We start from the raw sequence: 13,575 nt of genomic DNA, 5'->3' as shown, positions 1-13,575 counted from the left end.
CTTAATTAATGTTGTCAATGTTTAGTTTTTATATTCATCAGGTTCTACTGATCCCAAATAGCTAGGAGAAATTCAAATTGTGAACCAAACAAAAACCAAATATGGCCCCAGTTGGGTGCCAGGTGGCACCCCAACCATTTTTAATTTCACAATGAAAATAAATTGATTCACAGTGGAATTTTTTTTGTACTGTGCTATAAAATGGATTCATTGCTTCAGTTCAGCTTTATTGTCAGACTCCAAGTCCAGCAGAAACACATACAACACAAAGACGATACAATGCAGACATTACAATAAAAAAGAAAAATATTGCAGTTTAAAAAAAATAATAATAATAAATAAAAAAGATAGCTAAACCAATGTTGTCTCAGGTGTGACTGGTATTGTATAACACCTCAAACTAGGATGTGACAGCAGCATGGATCAGGAGTCTGAGGTAGTGTAGTGTGGTCACCTCTGGATGGAGCATTAAGACCACGTCTGACGTGGGCTGGTAACTTGGGAAACAGTTTGTGCCTTTGGTCATCAGATATAAGAAGAATCCAGCTGCAGATCAAGATATGAACCCAAACTCTACGAGGGACACTAAATAAATCTGATATTGTACAATATTAATGTTTGTTATTTCCTTTACTATGTTTTCTGACCTTTAGTTCTGCAGAGCATTTCACACCATGATATATTATATTATTTTTGTGACATATTCTATGATACTATGACTTTTAATCTCATTTTATGACACACTGTGGACATCAACTGTGATATAGGCCACGTAACACTCATACACATTCTAGTTTTTCAAATTTTTTTCTTATTTGAAAGTCGTGACATAGACAGAACAGTGTGTGTTTGATTTTGATTCTAACCACAGCAGTCGAGCAACGGCATCTGCTGGTGTATGGCAACACCACTTGCACAAACCACATGCACCATAATACTAGTAATTTGATGAGTTCATTCATGACAACATCTCTATATTTGGTCATTTTGGGCTTTTGTTTGATTTTGTTGAAGATTCAGAATGCAGCCAGGTGAAAGCATGGCTCGATGAACCTGTTAGGACACTGTGGAGCAAAAATAAGCTGCCAGGACCATATTAAACCACACCTCACTTTAGGCTCTCAGCATTCCGTATTGCTTTTAAATATATTATCCCCTCTTACACTTTTTCCATTTCATATTATCTCTGCTGACTCACATTTTTTTTTTTTACTGTGTATAAATGAGGGACCTTGTTCTGCAGTCAGGTTTAATGGTTCGGGATGTTAGAGCTCTGACACACTAACACACTGTGAGGACGATTTCTACCTCAAAGTTCTTCAATTAAATGTGAAATACACAAAGTGCTGAAGAGAGAAAGAGTATTTTGGGGAAGTTTGAGTCATTTTCATATTTTCTCTTGTTGATACTGTCCCACCAGAACCCTTTAATTTAACCTGTGATCCAGTTAATTTCCTGTTGGTTCATAAATAAAATTAAATTTGCATTTTTAAAAAAAAACAAAAAACAAACTATGGTAGTTTTGCCAATAATGGAAGGTGAAGAAGGAGGGGCAGGGGCTCTTGTGGTCTCACAGGATTAAAACTCAAATGCAGTAGTTGAGAATTGATGCCAAGGGCCAAATTAAAAAACTAAAAAAGAAAATTATTTTCAAAAATAAATAAAAAATAAATAAATTATCACTTACCTAGTCAGAGGCCAAAAGGGCAGGTGATTGAGGAGGAGTAGACTCAAAATGACCACAAAGAGACACAAAATTAGCTAAAAAATATACAAAATAACCTATTAGCGACCCAAATGACAACAAAAATGTCTTTTCTAGGGGAAACAAATCACCTAAACCTCTGATTACAGTTTATTATTAGTCATATAAATTTATTTTTAGTTATATTCTCAAAATTGTGCCGTTGGGCGGGAAAGCAGCGGAACTGGCAACCTTCGCTGGTCACTGTGCACACGGCACACATTATGTGACAGAGCAGCAAGGCAGACTGAGCGGAGCCACGCCACGACGGAGACCAGCGTCGTTTTCAACTCTAAACGCGTTTGACAAAGTAAGGTTGTACAGTTTCGCTTGTCTTTATTGCAGCTACCATTCTGTAAAACATTTTTAAAGAACAGAGGGGATATTTTGTGAAAACTGGACGAAAAAAACTGCTTTGTCATTCATGCGGAGTTAGCTAACTGCAGCTAGCGCCACACCCTGAACTGCTTATGCTAGCAGGCGTCCATTTTTTATACGTAACCGTCACCTTCAAAATGTCTGGCTAGGTCACATTATCTTACCCTTCAAAAAATTCCGGGTTTACTTGGGTGTTTTGTTAGGGAGTGACTTTATGGCAGATATAATGGGCCGTTAAGTCTCTCGGTGTTAGCTAATTAGTAAAAAGTAGTTCGAGATAATTTTGCACACCACACTTGGCTAGCAAGGGAACGGGTAGCAGGGATGCTAGCTAACGTTAGCAGTCTGTCGCGGTGAAGGTGGTCGTTAAATCTTCATGTGTGGGTAATTCCGAGTACAACTCGACGCGCAATTTATTGTTCGACCTTTGACATGTCCAAATTGGCTCGCCTATAATATTTATCTTGTGTATTAACGAAAGTTAGCATTAGCGTAAAGCTTGCGTCGAGTGAAGCACGAGGTCAGTAGATCGGTGCTAGCACGACAACGTGCTAATTTTACGTTTGGGGACGAATTAAAGGGGATTTTGCTTTAACACAGACGCTGTTTACACGTTTCCAAATCAGCTTTACAGTAGGTAGTATTTGTGTTATGTCACATTAGTATAAATCAACTGAGTTTATTTGTTTCACAGTCCTCAGGAAGGATTCATAACCCCAGCTGTTCCTATGTAACAGTCTTTGTAAAGCTACTGTAATACAGATTCAGCGTCTCATTGTCTACTTTTCCTTTCAATTTTTCAGGTGAATAAAATGGACGAGTGGGACGAAGAGGTAAGCACTCACTGAAATGAGCCATTTGCCTTTTGGCTTGTCACAGTAGGAGAAGCACAGGTGTGATTAATTAGAGCAGGGGTGGCCAAACCTTTTTCATTGTGAGCTATTTATAGGAAAAAAAATTAGGAGCTACAGGCCAACATTACTAATTTAAAAGTTGTCAATCATACTAGTGGAAAATTAATGTTATTGCAACTATGCAACACTGCTAAACAATCCAGCATTTGACATTACAGTAGTTTATTTGTGTACCCAGGCAAGGACATCGTTTTTTAAATATTATGATATATTTTCAAGCATGATATAGATTTAGTCAACACCGTTTATCGATATAGGGTCAAGTTGTGCCACATACGGCATACCAGTGTTCATCTCTCCTCTCTTTCTCTCTGCACAGCTCCGCCCCCTCACTCACTCACTCACTCACTCACTCACTCACTCACTAGCCTCACGTCACCAGGTTCTTCACGTAAAGTGAGGAGCCTGGTTTCTATTCACTCTGAATTTTGTCTAAATTCTAGTTCCGGTCTAGAGAGTGGATGTGGAATTCACCAAATTCACCAAAGTAAAAGTGTTCACCAAAGTAAAACTTTAAATTCTGGCGCACCATTGATTTGGGGTGATGAGGGGTATAAGAAAATCGATTAACTTAATGGCTTGGGGCTTTTCTTGAAAAATATATTCTTTAAATTAAAGTTTCACCGCATTTTTATTAGCTTGGTGCTTTTATTTTGACGGAAAGGCGCATCCATCCAATTCCGGATCCTGTCTCACTCGCCCTGGTTCCGGTTCCTTACTAAAACGGCCACTAATGGCCCCAGACTACTCACTCACAGTTTCTCCAACACTCGGAGAGACACAGAGCTGCTTCTGTTTAATCTGTTCAGTAGTCTACAGTGAGACATTGATCTATATGTGGCACGTGCTACGCTAAATCAACTTCATGAATGAAGTTACTGCAGTAGCACACCTACAGTGCTGTGGGCCTTTTACTCTGTAACTTTAAGCCGCGTCCAGTCAAGCCATGCTGTGCCAATTTGCGTTTCTGTTGTCAGTTTAGATGCACAGGTCCAAAAGTTGGACCGCCCGCCCTCAAGCAGGTAGTGGTGGTGTCTCGCCAACCACAGCCAACACCAGACCACCTCGTTTCTTCCCTTCAGACAAGCCGTGTGTGTTGCAGGACTCTCCTCACCTCTGTCTGCAGGAGACCAGAGAGAAAGGCGTTTATAAAAGTCTCTGTGTGTTCAGCTCTCACTACGTCTGTAGCTTCTAAGTGAAGCTCTGTGGTTTGGAGTTTAGTTTCTTTCCGGCGTCCTGTTTTTACTTCAGATATCTGCTTTATTTTATTGTTTCGTGTTCGTTGTCCACCGTATCAGAAGGTGTGTGAAGTTGCTGCTCGAAAACTCAACATTTCGTTATTTAGCTGCTTCACAATAAAAGTTTTTACAAAACAAAAGAACAGGGGACTTTTATTTTTAATAAAATGTGTATTACCGAATTAGTGGAACTTTATTAGCGGCTCTTCTTCAATTAAGACAAGTGTAATACTCAGCAGGAAGGAAGACTAAAAGTAAGAACAGCCACAGTGAGATGTTGATGAAGAGCTGCAGACAACTGCACCTCTGCAAACAGCTCACCTCCAACAAGTAAACCTCTTCTACCTGCCCTGCTGTGGAGAAACACATGCAGCAAAAACAGGGGACTTAAACCCTGTTTCTATTTTGTTTTTTTTTTTGAAGAATTGGCTGTAAGCCATTTAAAAGCAGACAACAGTTTTCCCACAAGCTGTAGGTTGGCCACCCCTGGATTAAATGGAAACGCTAGGTCGCAGTGAAATTTTAAGGTGTGTTGATTGATTCTCGTTGTCAGCTCATGCTTTGAGTAACATTACAAGTTAACGTTCCACCTTAAAAAATACTGGCAGTCGGCCCAGTGAATTTAATTTTGTTTTCTTCAACTCCAGCTGCTGTGAGAGGCAGCAAAACATCCTTTCATTTTATAGTTAGTCTCCTAATGTATGTAAAACTCTCCACAGTATGAACAGTGGTTACATGAGCCTCAAAACCAGACACAACTCACCCCTGAGCAGAGTGACCGTCTTCTACTGACCAATCAGACTGCAGTGTTCACAGCTCCACCTTTTAGTACCAGATCTGTGTGCTAGGTACCCCAACAGAGGGGGGACCAAAAATGTGCCTGAACTGCTTTGTGGAAACAGGGCTTTACTGACACCTGTGTCCAACTGTGACAAGTCAAAATGTCTGCTCTGAGAAAGGGCTATTATGTCCAGCTCATGTTTGTGCCACGGAGCCAGACGTACAGCACCTGATGTGAATTTACTCATCTTTACAGGGAACTACCACTTGTACTATTGCACCAACCAGCCAAGGAGATACCTGGAACACTGGTGGTGGAGAATTTAGCAGGGGTAAGTGTAGAGACGATCAACACTGCCCGTCTTTGTCCTACAGTATGTTGATGGAGACAGTTTTTCTGTTTCTCTGCAGGTCGTGGTGGAAGAGGCAGAGGCAGACAGGGAGGATTTAAAAGCTCGTTCTCCTCAGGTTCCCATGATTCTCATACTTTTAAACAAATAGAAAAAAGATTCTTAGTTCAGTGACTGAAAAACCTGCTGACATCTGGTTTTGTAATGTAATGGGAAAGGTTACAGTTGGCATTTACTCTCCAGTCAAATGACTCGAAAATAGTCACAGGTATTTCTCGGCTCCAGGTGAGCTAATTTTAGCATCTTGAGTGGTGAGATGAAGTGATGTGCCACCATAACATACCCTCCATCACCACCCGAGCAGGGCTCAGACATTATCCCAAATTAGTCTGTACTGAGTTTGGTCCAACCAAAGAAATCCCTGATCTTACTTGTCACTCACTCCAAAATAGTCTGTACAAAGCAACCAATTGCAGATTAGAGAATCTGCCCAGCATGCGCATACCCAGTGTACATGAATGCTCATGGGATAATGTGATTCGATGTGTGTTAGAGATCGTGTACGGTCATAGTTTTTATTTAAAAACTGTATTAAAATGACCACGTGTTAGTGTGGATGTAGCCTAATGCTAATCTCATCTAATCCTGGTGCTTTGATCTTTGTTTTTTAGGTGGTGATGAGAACGGGAACGGTGAGTACTGAGCAGTATGATGTTAAATAGTGTCAGTAGTTACTCCGTCCTCGGTGCTACTGACCCTCCAATTTGTTGTGTGCAGATCAGGACACTTGGAACCATGCAGGAGGAGACAGAGGTGGTTTCAGAGGGAGAGGAGGACGCAGAGGTGAGACGCAAAACTATGATTAACCACACGGACAGAAGAAATATTGTTTCACCTCACATGTTGGCAGGTTGAAGACTAAGTTTAAGCTGAAGGGAGTTGAGTGATGTTGGAGGACGTGGGGGAAACTCCAGCTATGCATGTACAAGTAACTCAAGTCTTTGTTATTTGATAACTGCTGATAATCAGTACAGGTCGGTAAAAATGGACTCTGGGCAAGTTGATTTGTGAACCACTTGCCAGACTGGGTAAATGACGGAATAAAAACTCACATGATTCAAATCGATCTTCACTGGAATGATCCAATATCGATTAGTAAAATCAGAGATTGATCTTTGATTACACGCTTTGTCCCACAGATGTACTCGGCTTACGTTATCTTCACTTCTGTCTCCACCGTGGCATCTTTACTCCGTCTGTGTGTGTGTGTAAAAGTGGTGCAGCAGCCAGGACGCACAGACAGCAGGAGGAGATGCTGCAGCATGATAATAAATTACACCCAAATGTAAAACAGTAAGCTAGCAGTTACAGACAAGAGAGTCGGTAACGTCGGAGCTTCTCAAGACTGCGGTCGTTCATAACTTAGCACTGCGGCTCGTTTACTAATGGAGAGATTAACGGGGTTAAAGCTTCACACATCCGTGGGAAGAAAGCATATATGAAAAGATCGGTCTCTGATTTTATGAATCGATATCGGGTCATTCCAGTGAAGATCGATTTAATTGGATGAATCGATTATTTTAACCCAGCCCTAGTGTATGCATCGGGGCAGAACTCCGCCGTGCGTGATAAACACGCGACCATGTAGAGACAGAAATGACATGCCTTCGTGTCAAACCATGAACATTGCAAGAAGTATCTGGATGAGATGAGAGTCCCAGAGACAGTTGTTTCATTATGTAGTCAGCCATTAAACTTTCTGAACAATGTGAAGAGCAAATCCTGCGTTGTTTCAGAAGAATGTGTTGGGGTCAGTTGTATGCTTTAAGCTGTTAATGTGAATGTGTGTCTGACAGCGTGTTTATTCTCTCAGGGCGCGGCAGAGGATTTGGCGGGATGGATGGCAGTGAATTCAGTGGTAATGTTTTCAAGTTTGGTTCTAAGATCTATTCTCATTGCAGCTGACGAAGTTTAATCTGATGTCATGATCTGCCTGGTTTTACAGGAGATGATAATGGAGTGTGTGAAAATGGTAGGTGCCCCCACCCCCCTAAAGGAATACTTTATATCTACTGCATGTGAGTCTTTATATTTCAATCCTGTCTGCTCTGAACAGGGTTTAGAGGAGGAAGCCGAGGAGGAAGAGGCGCCAGAGGTTTCAGACAAGGTAGCTCTGTTGTAGTGAAGCAGGAAAGCATTTTGAGTCTAGTCTCAAATGTGAGCCGATCGTTAATGGTTGATTATGTGTTGAAGGTGGTGACCAGGGTGGCAGAGGAGGCTTTGGAGGAGGTAAGTGATCAATCATGTAGCTGTTTTTGAAGAGTCAATTTCATGTGGGTAGATGTCGAGTGTGTCTTCATCATTGCAGGCTACCGTGGGAAAGATGAGGAGGTCTTTGCTAAAGGTTGGAATCATTTTCATGATGATAAACAGATTTTAGCTGCTCAGTTTGATTTGAAACATTTCACTGATGTGGCTGACATCTGTATCTGACACAGGGGATGACAGAGATCCAGAGAAGGATGCAGGCGATGGTGACAGTAAGTTAATTAAGTGTTTAATGTAAATGTGTTCACTGTGGTTTTATTTCACTTCTGCACAACAGAGTTTCTGTTCTGACCCGCAGAGCCAAAGGTCACGTATATTCCCCCGTCCCTTCCCGAGGACGAAGACTCCATTTTCGCCCACTACGAGTCAGGCATCAACTTCGACAAGTATGATGACATCATGGTGGACGTCAGTGGAACCAACCCACCACAGGCCATCATGGTGAGAAGTAGGGTCGCAGCGGTATACTGGTTTCAAGGCATACTGTGATGTAAAGGTTGACGATTATCGTACCGTGTCCATTGCTTACTTACAAAATGCAGGTGTATAAATGAAATTATTTTTAAAGTTTTAGATTATTATCCAGATTAAGAGCACGTTGAAGACCTGAACACAAGTTGCAGTCAGAGCCTCATCCTACGTTAGAAAAGTATGAAACTTCCTTCCTTTCTCCTTCAGACTTTTGACGAGGCAGCATTGTGCGAGTCCCTGAGAAAAAACATCAAGAAGTCTGGTTACGTGAAGCCGACCCCTGTGCAGAAGTACGGCATCCCCATCATCTCTGCCGGCAGAGATCTCATGGCCTGTGCCCAGACTGGATCTGGTAAAACGGTGAGACGACACAAAGTTAACACTTGACTTGATGTGTGCTCATGGGCAGGGTATAAATGCAGATTTCCCTCCACGCAGGCTGCGTTCCTGCTCCCCATTCTGCAGCAGCTGATGGCAGACGGTGTGGCAGCCAGTAGCTTCAGCGAGCTGCAGGAGCCTGAGACCATCATCGTGGCCCCGACCAGAGAGCTCATCAACCAGATCTTCCTGGAGGCCAGGAAGTTTGCCTTTGGGTATGTTTAGATCCTTAATCACACAGCAAGATGTTAAATGCACTCCTGGTTTCTAATCTAAGTTCTGACTGTTGCAGGACATGTGTGCGTCCAGTCGTGGTGTATGGTGGAGTCAGCACTGGACACCAGATCAGAGAGATCTGCAGGGGCTGCAATGTGGTGTGTGGAACACCAGGGAGGCTGTTGGATGTGATCGGACGAGGAAAGGTAAATTACTATAGAGTTGTTTATGTCGAAGTTGTACTTAGTTAAAGGCTGAAACTGTGACTGAGTGGTGTGTGTGCTCCAGATTGGGTTGAGTAAGCTGCGTTACTTGGTGCTGGACGAGGCAGACCGGATGCTGGATATGGGCTTTGAACCTGACATGCGCCGTCTGGTGGGCTCCCCTGGAATGCCACCCAAAGAGAGCCGCCAGACTCTGATGTTCAGCGCCACCTACCCCGAGGACATCCAGAGGTTTGCTCCCCCGTCAAACACATCTGTATGTGTTGATCTCAGCTCGGCATGTGTGAATATGGACGTGTGTTTTTTGCAGGATGGCCGCCGACTTCCTCAAGACTGACTATTTGTTCTTGGCTGTGGGTATTGTGGGCGGAGCCTGCAGTGACGTGGAGCAGTCATTTGTGCAAGTCACCAAGTTCTCCAAGAGAGAGCAGCTCCTCGACCTCCTCAAGACCACTGGTATGGTTTATTTTGTAGCCATTTTGCCAGTTGTTTGGTTTCCAGTGTTCAGAACAACCTCAGTATAAGCGATAAGAATCCTGGCAGCTAAAAGAAGACACTAAAAACAAGTGGCTGAAAAGGTTAACAGTACTGCTGCTTAACTGTCATACAGCCGCCCGCCACTAGCGGGTGCTACAGAGCCGTCAGACAGCAGTCCCCCTCCCTGCTGTAATGCTCGAGTAGACTGGAGTTTCAAAACAGCACTGTGGAAAATTGAAGAGATGTCCTCTCTCAAAACCAGCCGGTTTGGCAGCACTTCATTCTAGAAAATGAATTGAGCAGCAGTTTCTTTTTTGAGATGTTGTATTATTTGTTAAGTTGACGTTAATGTTGTCAGATAATGTGCAGGTTTACATTCATACTGCACGGAGCAAAATGCCTCATTTCAGCTGAAATTTAATTATAATTTAGATGTTTTATTAACTTTAAATTGAGTTGCTGTCATTTCTGTCAGATAATCTGCAAGGTTCAATGTGCCGCACATTCCAGAGGCAGTTTGTTTATTTTAGATGTTATTTTAGTGGTTAACTATTCGATTCCTCAAGTAACTCAAATAATTCGATTACTTACAAGGGCTACATGTCATGAATTAGTGGCATGGGCTCTATTAACAGCCACAGCTGTGCATATTTGTCGCGCGAAATGACAGCTGTTCTGTCGGAGAACCACGTCGGTGCGAGACAGTCTGTAAAACTGCACTTCTTCTCTGCCGTATTTTTAAGTGACAGATCTAATGAGTGGTGGAGCGGGCACAAATATGCAAACTGATTGAAGGGTGTTTCTGCAGTGAGCGGACTAACAGTGGTCCTGAGCGGAGTCTCTGTAATTATGGCCACGATGACGCTGAGTGACAGACCTGCCGTTATGTGACATTCTCGGCTTGATTTAATATTTCTCCATTATGTCTCGTTAAACTCCTTCCACAGAAATACGGGACAAACTGCATCCCGTACTGAATCAGTAAGGGACAGTGCATTTTATTTTTCAATATGGGATGAGGGGCAACTCTGTCGTCTCATGCCTTGGTGTGGTGCTGGCGTCAGTCACATCACTTATCCTTAGTTTTACTATCCTTACTTTTATCCAGACCTCCACAGGAAAACACTTTGCTGCATTTGTAACTTTATGGACGCTACTGCGCTACTCAGTCGATCAATTAACTTCACTACTGAAAAGCTGTTTGACTCAGAAAGTAGTGATGTCACCACCACGCTACTGAGAATGCTGATAAATTCGTAAGGTAGCACCTTGTAGTGAGCTGCTTCCCAACACTGATTATTCCTGACAGCATGAGAAATAGCAACGTAGCATGAGTGCGTATGAAATCGGTCATTAGCGTGACTGGTTGACAACTCCGACTCTCAAAAAAGGAAACACGTGTTGCCCATTTCAGATACTTTTCTTATTTCCTCTTATATATTGTTGTTAAATAAAGCTAAAGTAATCTTATAAAAACATGCAGTATTTCTTAACTGATTAATCGCCAGAATAATCGATAGATGACTCAGTTACTAAAAGAATCGATAGCTGCAGCCCTAGTTGTGATTTCCCTTTTTAGACTTGTCGACTAGTCTTGATTAAAATTGTCATTTAGTCGACAAGGAAATGAGTCGTGCTGATTGTTTGCAGGAACGGAGCGCACCATGGTGTTTGTGGAGACCAAGAGACAAGCTGATTTCATCGCCACTTATTTGTGCCAGGAGAAGGTTCCAACTACGAGCATCCACGGGTGAGTGGCTCATCCAGGACGCTATGATTTAAGTTGTAAGGCAGTTAGTCATGTGTGGTGTTGTGTTGTGTGTCAGGGACCGTGAGCAGCGGGAGAGAGAGCAGGCTCTGGCTGACTTCCGCTCCGGCAAATGTCCCGTCCTGGTGGCAACTTCTGTCGCTGCCCGCGGTCTGGATATTCCCGACGTACAGCACGTGGTGAACTTTGACCTCCCCAACAACATCGACGAGTACGTCCACCGTATTGGGAGAACTGGCCGCTGTGGGAACACTGGGAGGGCAGTGTCTTTCTACGACCCAGATAATGATAACCAGTTGGCCCGCTCTCTGGTCACGATCCTGTCCAAGGTGAGACATCCACATCACAGGCTTTGTACATGCGTGGGCACAGCCAGTGTCGGCCATCTTTGATTGTGTGTGTGTGGACTGATTGACAGGCTCAACAGGAAGTGCCCGCGTGGTTAGAGGAGTCAGTGTTCAGCGGCGGAGGTGGAGGCTTAGGCTTCAACGCCCCCAGGAAGAGCTTTGCCTCCACAGACTCCAGGAAGGTAACTGGACTGACTCTGTCCTCTGCTGTGTCCTCCCATAGTGTCCTTGTCCTCACTGTGTCCTCACTGTGTCCTCACTGTGTTTCCTCAGGGAGGATTTTTCCAGGACAACAGTGTGAAGAGTCCTCCGGCTGCTCAGACGGCTAACGATGATGAAGAGTGGGAATAGAGGACGATCAGATCAGAGCAGCACTCATTCACACATTGACCTGAGTTATTTTTCTTTTCCAGTGTTCAGCTTGTTGGAGTTTTATCTAAGTATTTGTGTTTATAAAAAAAAAAAGAAGAAAAAAAAAGGTTAAAAACGTCCAGCGAGATGTGAAACAGGAAACCGGTTCCTCTGATCTTCACTGAGCAACATATTGTGGAAACTTTACTTTTGAATCATCACTAACGTGTAACATGGTTAATAAGGAAACAGTGTGTCTGACCAGAGGTCAAACTGAAGCGTGTCATTTTCCAACTATGCTTTGTTTGATGCAAAGATAGACACTAATAAATAAAAACATGTTCAAAGCAAAGCCTCCTTTTATTGTGAAATGTGTTGAATGGAAGGTCTTTAGGACCTGGTTAATGTGTTTCCAAAGCATTTAATCCTCTGAGGTGAGTTCTCCCTGAAAGGCCCAGAGGACGTTTTATAAATCAAGAACTCTCTGGATTACACTCTTAATGTGCCATCAAATAAAAAGCAGCTTAGTACAACTGTAGTCTGACACGGTGGTGTGCGCGTGAACCACTTATTTTTTCAGTCTTTAACCTGGAGGAAGAAGATGATGCAGCAGCAGTGCAGTAACTCCTGTAAGTACAAACAAACGGCATGGCGACTGAGAAGGTACCGATGGATTTCCAGATTGTACTCCGACAGCTAAAAGAGCGAAACATTGAAACTGCCAAAATCAAAAAGAAATGAAATCATAAATGTAGAAATAAAATGCCCAATTATCAAATGTGCTGGGTAATTTGAAAATAAATATTCACAGAAATATAAAAAATAAATACAATTATTTTTATACATTGTAAATACAGAAATAAATAAATAGGGAAATGAAAAATAAAAAAATAGGGAAATAAAAAATAAATAGGGAAATAAATAAAAACAAATTAAAACAAATAGGGAAATGAAAAATAAAAAAATAGGGAAATAAATAAAAAAACAAATAGGGAAATAAATAAATAGGGAAATAAATGAAAACATTAAAACAAATAGGGAAATAAATGAAAACAAATAGGGAAATAAATGAAAACATTAAAACAAATAGGGAAATAAATGAAAAATTAAAACGAATACAGAAAAATAAAAAAAATAGGGAAATAAATGAAAACAAAAAATAGGGAAATAAATGAAAACAAATTAAAACGAATACCTAAATAAATGAAAAATAAAAAATAGGGAAATATATGAAAACAAATAAATAGGGAAATAAATGAAAAATAAAAAAAATAGGGAAATAAATAAAAACAAATAAATAGGGAAATGAAAACAAAAAATAGGGAAATAAATGAAAATAGAAATAAATAGGGAAATAAATGTAAAAAGAAATTAATACGGAAAATAAGTAATTTGTCAAATAAATAAATAAATAAATAAATTTTATTTATTAATTTTTGTATTTCTGTGCATATTTATTTATTTTCAAATTAACCTGCACATTTATTTGATAACTGAGCATTTTATTTCTACATCTCTTTATGATTTAATTTATTTATTTAGTTTTGATTTTGACAGTTTCAGCCCTTCATACATGAAGACTCTACTCTCTTCACTCTGCCTCTGAGGTGG

At 41.5% G+C, this 13,575-nt stretch overlaps 1 protein-coding gene across 2 annotated transcripts; it reads left to right on the top strand.

Annotated features, from left to right (window-relative positions):
- Positions 1-1,926: 1,926 nt before the first annotated feature.
- ddx4 (DEAD (Asp-Glu-Ala-Asp) box polypeptide 4) lies at positions 1,927-12,316 on the top strand. Of its 2 annotated transcripts, none has more exons than XM_033616209.2 (22): positions 1,927-2,054; positions 2,926-2,955; positions 5,311-5,386; positions 5,466-5,522; positions 6,076-6,096; positions 6,182-6,247; positions 7,278-7,322; positions 7,410-7,436; positions 7,521-7,571; positions 7,658-7,693; positions 7,773-7,808; positions 7,903-7,944; positions 8,031-8,173; positions 8,411-8,563; positions 8,642-8,796; positions 8,874-9,003; positions 9,086-9,252; positions 9,332-9,477; positions 11,149-11,248; positions 11,325-11,595; positions 11,685-11,795; positions 11,887-12,316. In XM_033616209.2, the coding sequence occupies exons 2-22, from the start codon at positions 2,935-2,937 to the stop codon at positions 11,962-11,964; spliced, it is 1,932 nt and encodes a 643-aa protein (XP_033472100.1). In that variant the 5' UTR covers positions 1,927-2,054; positions 2,926-2,934; the 3' UTR covers positions 11,965-12,316. The 2 variants fall into 2 exon arrangements, with proteins under 2 accessions (XP_033472100.1, XP_033472101.1); XM_033616210.2 differs by having other exon boundaries at positions 1,936-2,059.
- The last annotated feature ends 1,259 nt before the right edge of the window (positions 12,317-13,575 follow it).

This window comes from Epinephelus lanceolatus, chromosome 24 (assembly GCF_041903045.1).
Source record: "Epinephelus lanceolatus isolate andai-2023 chromosome 24, ASM4190304v1, whole genome shotgun sequence".
NCBI classification, from domain to species: Eukaryota; Metazoa; Chordata; class Actinopteri; order Perciformes; family Serranidae; genus Epinephelus; species Epinephelus lanceolatus.
This window is presented reverse-complemented; position numbering and strand designations above follow the sequence as displayed.

Bases quoted from the DNA above. Each gene is read 5' to 3' on its own strand.
- ddx4 (XM_033616209.2), top strand. From the start codon at position 2,935: ATGGACGAGTGGGACGAAGAG. The intron at 7,694-7,772 runs GTAAGTGATCAA...TCATCATTGCAG, and splicing joins CAGAGGAGGCTTTGGAGGAG to GCTACCGTGGGAAAGATGAG. The intron at 8,174-8,410 runs GTGAGAAGTAGG...TTTCTCCTTCAG, and splicing joins ACCCACCACAGGCCATCATG to ACTTTTGACGAGGCAGCATT.